The 9,594-nt window shown below is 33.3% G+C and overlaps 2 protein-coding genes across 2 annotated transcripts; one reads left to right on the forward strand and one right to left on the reverse strand.

Moving 5' to 3' along the window:
* Positions 1–477: 477 nt before the first annotated feature.
* On the reverse strand, positions 478–6,098 carry LOAG_08408 (GANP family protein). The gene is made up of 9 exons (XM_003143943.2): positions 5,893–6,098; positions 4,416–5,135; positions 3,968–4,097; positions 3,207–3,455; positions 2,663–2,932; positions 2,357–2,491; positions 1,702–1,903; positions 1,274–1,481; positions 478–928 (listed from the first exon to the last, which is right to left on the reverse strand). Exons 1-9 carry the CDS (start codon positions 5,943–5,945, stop codon positions 781–783), a joined length of 2,115 nt encoding a protein of 704 aa, XP_003143991.1. The 5' UTR covers positions 5,946–6,098; the 3' UTR covers positions 478–780.
* Positions 6,099–6,908: 810 nt separating this feature from the next.
* On the forward strand, positions 6,909–8,855 carry LOAG_08410 (RNA polymerase Rpb3/Rpb11 dimerization domain-containing protein). The gene is made up of 5 exons (XM_003143944.2): positions 6,909–7,051; positions 7,302–7,423; positions 7,588–7,830; positions 8,225–8,443; positions 8,667–8,855. Exons 1-5 carry the CDS (start codon positions 6,916–6,918, stop codon positions 8,772–8,774), a joined length of 828 nt encoding a protein of 275 aa, XP_003143992.1. The 5' UTR covers positions 6,909–6,915; the 3' UTR covers positions 8,775–8,855.
* The last annotated feature ends 739 nt before the right edge of the window (positions 8,856–9,594 follow it).

Below are 9,594 nucleotides of genomic sequence, written 5' to 3' on the forward strand. Positions count from 1 at the left end.
GGAAACAATTTCAAATCATGAATGTGCATTACAATCGGCAATTTGCTATCGATTATAATTTAAAAATTATTATGTGAATTCATTTTGAAAAGTAACTGAAGCATCCGAACCAAAATTAATCATGGTGAATTCTGACAGAGATATCAACAGTTTATCGCCTTTCCCGACAGCTGCTTTTTAAAGTTCACTTTTACTTACCGTGTCTTTAAATTTTGAGGTACCCTGAACCTTTCTTTTGAAAATTTCATATAAAATGTAAAGTAACGAGGAAAAAAAATTATTTATTAATCTTACAATATCTACTTACTGGCTCTTACAAGGGAGATTTTTCCTTTTTTTTTGAAGTTACGATAGATAAGGGAAAAAAGAATTCACTAAAACAGATGACTTCAAAAATGAATATCACACTGTTAACTTCCTCTTTAGAAATAAACCCTGATTTTGAGTCTTTGAAATCATTTATGTCTTGAAATTACGCTAGAACTGAAATACCTTTTTGATACTCCCTTTATTTGGAATTCAAAAGCTCAGATTTGAAAATTTATCCAGCTAAAGAAATAGCAATTTTAAAAATGCTACTTTCATGAGCAATCGCTATATTACAATATTTCAAACATATAAAAGTTGGGTGGTTACGGCGATAGATTCTTTGTACGTAGGGATTATGAAAACTTCATTAAGTGTAAGACCAAAATATGCCCGTGATGAAAATTAAAATCGAAATGAAATGGTATCATAAATGAGAATTTTGAAAATCAACATATACATACAGAAAGCTTACTATGCTAGTACTGTGTTGCTATAGGTACGACAATCAATTTTATCATCATCAGCTGTTATTCCAAATGTTGTCAACCATTCGCATAACTTCGGTTCTTCCATACCCAACCTCGATGCTAATATTTTTACACTTATTGTAGGACGAAATCTGCAAATCAAACATAAATTTGGATTTTGGCTTCGTAGGATTTAAACAACTTTAAGGATAAATCAAAGTTTCCTGTTGTTTCTACAATGGAAGAAGCAAAATAATACGGTTCATTTTTATCGGATAAAACGACCTTAAAAAAATACCATAGAAAAAGAAAATTTTATAAAGCCTATAAAAAAGACGACGTATAAAATAAACAGCGTTTTTTTGAACAACTATAATAAAAGACAGACTTGCTTTTTCTAATATCGGTGGTTGTAAGCAAAAGAAAGAAATCATGTCCTAAAGCCAAATTTGTCATAAAACTACAGAATGTTCACTGATAAGACAAATTCAACCTACGATTTTAGGCAAGCATTTAATGCAGCCTTCCGTTCTCGCTCCAAAAATAAATCCATTACATATGATGCCATCCTCGGGGCTTCCTGATATAGTCGGAAAAGTTTCACATAATTTCCAAGAGCCCAAGCTTCACGAGTTCTCAATGAAAATGAAAGACAGGGGTCCTTCCGCGCTTTCTCATCTAATTCACTGAGTAGGGTAGTTTGATCTGAAAGATCGAATAAATCGATGGGCGTTCTTTTTTTTTGTTTCTTTTTTTCGCTTTTTTTTATTTTTCTTTTGGTTTTGTCTCTTGGAATGCAAAATTTTAACTGAAAATGTCACTTGTATTGAACATTTGACCACTTGCCAACCTATCGTTGTATCTGAGTACGTATTCTCCTTCATGGGCAACATACCTAATATTTACAGATAAAAATAAATCATACCTATAGTATTTGCAACTGATATGTAATAAAGTAATCGATAAGAGGTAAATTCATGGCGATTTGGAGAATCAGGTAATTCTTTATATAATAATTTCAACTGGCTCTGACATTGGTTAAATTCTTCACGATCACCCTGCTCCAGTGCAATCCGTGCATTTGTCTCGTAAACATTTACAGTAAAGTCGGTTCTTATACACTGGATCTAAACATTTGCCATAATTAATAATGTTCTCAACCTTTGAATTACCGTCTAAATGATCTGGTCACAAAGTTCAACACAACAATCAGTAATAGCATTAAGATATGAGCAACATGGCCTGGAGTGGCTGACCCACTATGCACACATAAAATCTCCATTTAGCTTGCTCCTTGACCAGTTTGTCTTCTGGATTTTTTCTCTTCTTTCTTTTTCTGGATTTTGAAGAACTCAAATGCCCTTTTTGCCTTTTCGAAAAGCGAAAAATGCCCACTTTCTATAATGTCTTTATCATTTAGACTAACAGAAACTGAGTAAGGTCCAAGAACAAAGCAAGAAACTATTTTAGAAGAAAAAAAAGAAGAAAAAATTGCCAAATACTCTATACTCTCGGAACACATCTTGCTTGTTCCGAGAGTAAAGAATATCTGCAGTTTCTGGCAGAGTGAAGTAAATTACCATCAAATCTTGACGAATACTTCTCAGCTGATCATTTGCGTAAGTATAATCTCGATTAGTTGCATATTTCTGCTGCACCAACTTCAGTGCTTTTTCCAATACTTTCAGTGGTCTCACTGTGCTTGGTTCTGGAGCCTAAAAAAGAAGTGTATGATGAAAGGAACTGTGTAAAAAATAGCTGCATTTATATGATATATATGTATGTATGCATATATTTGTCGTAGAATAAACTATTAAGAAGGGTTTAACGAAAGAGAGACTTCCACAGACCTTTCGATCTAAAGAACTTAAGAATGAAAAACTAACCGAAGTAAGGCGGAAATAAGATTTTTCGATATCCATACATGTCCCAACAACCTTATCACTGGTGCCCTGTTCTCCCTCTCGATCAATATACCAATCTAGACGACGTCGCATTTCCATGAATTTTACTCGTCGTGCTTCATCATCTCGAGCAAAACGTTTAGCACGTTCTTCACGCTGCGCGTTACTTCGTTCATCAGCAGCCCATCGTCCAGACTTTCCGTTATTCTTCTTTTGTTTCTTCTTCTTTTTCTGGGCAGCGGTTTGTTTGAACTAAGGTCATTGTATTGAAGAAGAAAAGAAATGCCTTATGTTTTTATTGAATAAAATACTATATATCTTTTACTCTGCAGTACTTATAGAGTAAAAGCGTATACAGCATTCAATACTTTTACTCCATATAAGATACCTTCCTTCTTTTCCCAATTTTTTGAGATTTAAAATCTCATGTCCATCAAATTTAACTGTGTAAAAAAAAATTTTGCGCAAAGAACTTCTCACTAATTATTACGAAAACATTTCTTTCCCCCAAGAAAGTAAAACGTACTTTTGGCTGTTCATCAACCGAATTATCTTCATCAGATGGAAGACGAACACGAGGGCTAAACGGTACCCGTCTTTTAGACTGTTCACGAAATGGAGGAGATCGTGAATTCCTTCGGTGACTCATCTCATGTTTCGACTTTTTCGGCGACCGTTTCTCCATTTCTGCGGTTGTATTTAAACCTTTTTTCAGCTGACTAGCTGGCGTCCAACCCATTTTAAGCTCAAAATTCACTTCGGAAGGCAATGGCTCCTAGAATAGACAAACTGTGGAAGGAATTTAAAAAGAAGATAATCTTAAAAAAGTTGTTACTAAAACATGACTTTGCACTTCTTATTGCCCAAAACATCATTTCCAGAAAAAAAAATCCCAAAACAATTAAATCTTAAAAAGTTGTTACTGAAACATGATTCTGCACTCCTTATTACCCAAAATATTATTTCCAAAAAAAATATCACTCCCAAAACAATTACCACAATAACTGTTTATTGGTTAAAGGCAGAAAACGAGAAAAAAGTGAGCAATCTAAATTGCCAAGAGTTTATTTACTGAGTAAATTAAGTACTAAATCATTCTGTCCATACTATGTCCATGCACAAACAACATTAACTTTGAAAGATATGCAGACCTCAATAACTGTAATTTCGTTTGATTTTCAGCATTATCACTAAAGATTACTATAGAAAACTAGCGAAGATTTCAAACGTTAACTTTGAAAAAAGAATTAACAAAATGAAAAAAGAAAAAGAAAAACTCAAACTTACACGATCCCAATCAACCGCTTTGTATGCACCGGATATTAATAGGGGATTTAGTTTTTGTTTGAAATATTCTTCTAACTTGTCACGATCTTCCTTCTTTTCCACTGCCAAATATGAACGTTCCACATACCTCCTAAAAACATGCTTTTTGAGTAAGGAACTGATTGCTAAAGCACTTTAGATGAGCAATTATATCTCGACGAGGTATCGATATCTCACGCCACAAAGCGGTACTGAAATTTTTGTCAATTTTTTCAAGAATCAATTATTGTTTCGGAAAGATTTCTGTTCCCAACAGAAGAAAATTGAACAACTTATTGCTATTCCAATCTCGCTCTTCTTTAGTTAAATGACTAATAGCTTTGATTGAAAGAAGAGATTAGATAGTTTGCACTCGATAAGTTACTTGCATAAGCAAAACAACGAAAGAAAAGGACAAAAAAAGACTTACTTAACGGGATCTGGTATACTTGGCGATTCTAGTTCAAATGATTGAGAATTCTGATGAAAAACTGGTGCAGTATTAAGTCCTCGTGGACGATTAATTGAAAAACGTATAGGATGCTGTGGTACACTGTTATTTCGGCCGTATTCGCCTCCTCCTGATGCTGTTACTGGTGCTGATCTGTTTCCGTTAAATCCGAATTGCCGTGGTCTAGGAGCAACGTTTGACGATGCCCATGGGTTCATGAAATCTGGATGATAACTTCCATTTGATGATGGTAAATGAGTGCCTGATGGAGTAAAACCATAATGTACTCCTATATAAGACGAATTTTCCTGTGTTATACCATAGGTTTGGGGAGGTGGAGGTGGTGGAAACGATGAAGACAGCGATGACGATGATGACGATGGTGGCGGTGGTGGTGGCGGTAGTGGTAAACGAGGTATAAATGGTGACATTCCAAGAGCATGTTGTTCCATCCATGGATAATAGTGCAATATTTGAGACCGTGTGTCGGGTTGAGGTTGAGAATGATATGATGTCATGGATGAAATGTTCGAAGAGGTGGAAGTGGCTGAAACGTTAACCTTTTTCAAGGCTTCTTGTGCTTTTTCCCAAGCTGCCGTTTGATCATCTCGTGGTGTTGGCACTTCGACATTAGCATTTTGAGGTGGCATCGGTATTCCGGCAATACAACTGTTATCCGATTCAGGTATCCAAGCATATCTGAAATAAATTGTCGAAATATTTCCACATATTTTTCATCAGTCAAATCCTAGGGTAATATGATACTTATCACACATAACTTTTCTTATAAAAACTCAAATGAATCTCTTCAATAAACATATTTTTAAATAGGGAAAGAAATCAAGCGCTTCAAATTACTTTAGCACTCCTTTTATAAAATCTGCATTTAGTCCAATACTACACATAATTACCACCAAGTAACCATTGGATTATTAATCTCATAGTAATTACGTTGATATGATAGCTATACTACCCTGACTTTCAAATCCCATTAATATCTGATAGAATCCTAATGCTAGTCGAGAATTTACTCAAAAAATATCAGGATGTAAATAAGCACAGATGGTGGGTATATTCTGTTATCATTTATCAATACTTTTTCAGGAAATAATCTGAAATATATTTGCAATCTTCGCAAAATCTCAAGCCATTTTAATGATCATAACTATACCAAACATTCCCATTAAATCCTATGATGGTAAATCAGAATATGGTGAAAATGAGAGGATTACAGGAGGAGAATATGATCAAATTGCATATTTATCATTTATCACCAATTATCTCTTCTTCCTTATTATTCATCTTGTTATATATGTTATTTCGAATTTCACTTTTATTAACTCTTTTTCCCTATTTTTCTTCTCTTAAGATTTTAATAAAATATATGATCTGTTAGCAAAAATGATGAATGGAATTTTATATTACATAAGAAAATGGAAATTAAACAATTACTTACATTCCAGACGAACTGTTACCCGACGCTGATGATTTTGATGGTAACGATGTCATTGAAAGGGTCAAATTTGTTAAGTTACCACTCTGCCTGTCTTAACTATTTAGCTGAAAATTCTATATTCGAACGATTTAACTTACCATAGAATCCTACACCCCTCCTAATAAAACAATTAGCCAAGAATTAGCCAACTGATAATAACAGTTCGATCATGCATGATTTAACGGACCACATTTCAATCAACAGAATTGTTTAGTCAAGAATTTTGTTGGTTTGATATAGCAAATTAATTAATATTCTGGTTTCTTAGCGAATATTAGAGAGAGGAGTGATATATGTTGCGGAGTGATACAGAGAATGATAAAATAAGGAAATATATGTTGCAGAGATTGAGAATAAGGTGAAATAGAAGGGAGAATAGGCAGACGATAAGAGATTGGAAGAAATTTGGTGGTAGTATAATTGTAATCAATCGTAAGGTTATATAATTAACAATGTATTGTAATTACTACGAATAATTAGGTTGTGGTGGATACTGTAACGGAAGATACGATAAATTGTTGATAAGAATTCCTAGGAATTATATACATTTATAGTTTTCATAGATTACAAGAATTTGTGTTAGATATTTATTGGCGATAATTGTTGCAAATGATAAAGAATACAACCATAAGTAAAGCAGAGGAAATTGGTTGAATTGATTTGTTAGAATGTTAAAGTTATAGATGAGTTAAATTGCAACTTTTTCTCTTCGTGCTTTCTGTTAAGGTTATAGATGAATCAAGTTACAATTTTCTCTCTTCCTACTTTTAATCAGTTTTTTAATTCAACCATCGGATTTAATTTAATCATTTAGTTATCATTTATCATTGTACCATTTAGTAGCATTTACTGAAATGATCGGTCTAGTAATACAGAGGAGAGTATTAAAGGTGACTATGATTGTTTACGTTTTTGAAAATCGAAAATATCATCTCTTCGTCTTTTTTCCTTCCTCATTTTCTGCAGTGTTCTAATTTTTTTAGGATGCCATATGCTAATCAACCTCATGTTGCAATCACTGCGTTAAATGATGAAATTGTGCGATTTGTTTTGGAGGACACTGATTTAAGCGTTGCCAATTCATTACGACGAATTTTCATGGCTGAAGTGCCAACTATGGGTAAATTTCAATAATTTGAGTTCATTCTGGAAAATGAAAATCCTTTTAACATATCGGTTCGTGATACATAAGGTAATATGCTTTGATATATTTGATGACTAATAGAGATAGGGTATTGAAAAAATTTGTACTTTTTTTTAATATTCATGATGACAAATCAGGTATGAGCCACTTACTTGTAGTTATTTGCAATTAATCCATGCTTTGTTTTCTTCTGTAGTTTAAATTTCTTTTTGAAGTATGCTTGCAGCAATTGACTGGGTGCAAATTGAATCAAATACAAGTGTCTTACACGATGAATTCATTGCTCATCGTCTTGGTTTAATACCTCTAACATCAGATTCGGTCGTAGATCAGATGCAATTTTCACGGGTTTGTGCTGTTTAGATGTTCGCTTGCATGGACCACGTACATTAATGAAGCACTTAAAGCAATGAGGCAATAACGGCTTTTTGATCATGTTAGAGTATAATGCTATATCGTTTATATCTTTCGAGGCAATTCTCATCGTTGTGTTTAGGCCATTTCGTTTATAGGATTGTCAATGTACAGAATTTTGTCAGTTTTGTGCAGTGGAAATGCGGCTTCGTGTACGTTGTGACGATGAGGGAATAAGGGCAGTGACAACAGCTGATCTTGAAACTAGTAATCCAGATGTAGCTCCTGCATGTGGCGTACATATACGTAATCGTAATGCCGAAGAAAGTGCCAGTGATGATATTCTCATTGTTAAGTTGAGGAAAGGCCAGGATGTTGATATTAAATGCATTGCCAAAAAAGTAAACTATTGTTTAGTTACTGTTGAATTGGGCTACATTTAACTGTAAATATTTTACATTGTAACCTTTTATATTTCCATATTTACAATGTTATCAGAATATAGTTTTGTCACCGTATATGTGTGAAACTTTTTAGATCTCAATAATTAACGGGTATTTCACGTGTGGAGAAATTACTTTCTCAAAGAAATCCATTAGGACCTTCATTTTGAGATATCAACCAAGATTTGAAAATTGATTTGAGTAAAAACTAAAATCAATTTAAAAAATAGGATTTATCTAAAATTTGTTATTCGATATTTGGTTCTGAAATCTCTTAATTTATCGGTTTTGAAATGTACATTATTCAGAACTTAATGTTACTTAGGGATTTACAGTAGTCGTGCTCTTATAGGGATTTGGCAAGGAACACGCGAAATGGAATCCAACATGTTGCGTATCATTTGAATATGATCCTGATAATGCGCTCAGGCATACGGTGTTAGCGAAACCAGAAGAATGGCCGAAAAGTGAATATTCTCAACTAGAAGATGATGAGTATGAAGCGTCTTTCGATCCGATGGCTAAACCAAACAAATTCTGGTTTACAGTTGAATCTACTGGAGCTTTAAAGGTAAGATTCTTTGTCACGTTTTTTTTTCGTTTCCTGAATGTACTAGAAGATTCGAACCAAACAAGATTTTGAGCTTTGAAGATCTCGAATTCCAAACATTGCCATACGGGTTTCATTGGTTTCACGATTTTATCTTAATTAAACTTTTTTTTTCAGAAAGGATCTCTAGGTCACATTTTTTTTTATTCAAAATAATGTATTCAGTTAAATGTTAATATTTCAGGCAGAAAATATTATTTTAAGCGGTATTTCTGTTTTGAAAAAGAAATTGGCTGACTTACAAAATCAATTGCAAAGAGAGTTATTGCAACAAGGACATGTTTATCATTGATTCAGGCATATTTGCGCTAGCATGTTACTTTATTTTTTGAGGAAAGTTCACAAGTCGAGATCTTGTTTCGATGAAACATTGGTCAATGTGGATTTGTTTTTTGTTGTTTGAGTATTCCGTGTGAAATTCGACAACGTTTGTTCTATAAATTATTCACCTACCATTTCAGTATTAAACAAAATTCCTTTGAGTTTGCAATAATGTGCTTTGTCCATATTGAAAAAGGAAAAATAATTGTGGTGTGAAATTCATTCATGATTTTTTTTATAGAAAAAGGAAAGTGATCCTGTCACTGATTTATGGTGCCGATGGTATACAATAAACTTTGTAGTTTTTTCTATTTCTTATTCTAAATTTCGCTGGGATTTCAAAATGCCATTTACATACGCATCAAATGTTTTGAGGCGGAAATTGCTCTATCTGACCATCGCAGTTATTGCTCGGAACTCATGTGAGAATGGATATGATATTGAAATGAAAAGGAAATGATAGCTTGCCATAGATAAAGATTAGTGTTTTTTTTTCTTTTCCTTTTCAATATCAGCGTTATAATTATTAAACTACCTATTCATATACACTGTTTTTTTTTTGTTACCTTGAAATGGTATAACTTTGTTTTCGTTTTTTCTTCCTTTTCAAGAACATGAGGCAATGAAAAAAAAGAGAGGAAAAAAGCGAAAACGAAGGAAATATCGTAATAATTATAACGTTGCAATGTAAAATTTTATCTTTTTTATATCCCTTTTATTTCCATACCTTCAATGCCATAAATTATATATTGGTTTCCATCGTCATTTGTTACAAGTTCTTGTTACTTCCT

Source organism: Loa loa (assembly GCF_000183805.2).
Source record: "Loa loa unplaced genomic scaffold supercont3.372, whole genome shotgun sequence".
NCBI classification, from domain to species: Eukaryota; Metazoa; Nematoda; class Chromadorea; order Rhabditida; family Onchocercidae; genus Loa; species Loa loa.

Excerpts from the sequence above, each read along its gene's own strand:
- LOAG_08408 (XM_003143943.2), bottom strand. The coding sequence starts at position 5,945 with ATGACATCGTTACCATCAAAATCATCAGCGTCGGGTAACAGTTCGTCT. Across the intron at positions 5,136-5,892 it reads GGTAACAGTTCGTCTGGAAT|ATATGCTTGGATACCTGAAT; the intron begins GTAAGTAATTGT and ends AATTTATTTCAG. Across the intron at positions 3,456-3,967 it reads AAGCGGTTGATTGGGATCGT|GAGCCATTGCCTTCCGAAGT; the intron begins GTAAGTTTGAGT and ends TGTCTATTCTAG.
- LOAG_08410 (XM_003143944.2), top strand. The coding sequence starts at position 6,916 with ATGCCATATGCTAATCAACCTCATGTTGCAATCACTGCGTTAAATGAT. Across the intron at positions 7,831-8,224 it reads TTAAATGCATTGCCAAAAAA|GGATTTGGCAAGGAACACGC; the intron begins GTAAACTATTGT and ends GTGCTCTTATAG. Across the intron at positions 8,444-8,666 it reads AATCTACTGGAGCTTTAAAG|GCAGAAAATATTATTTTAAG; the intron begins GTAAGATTCTTT and ends TTAATATTTCAG.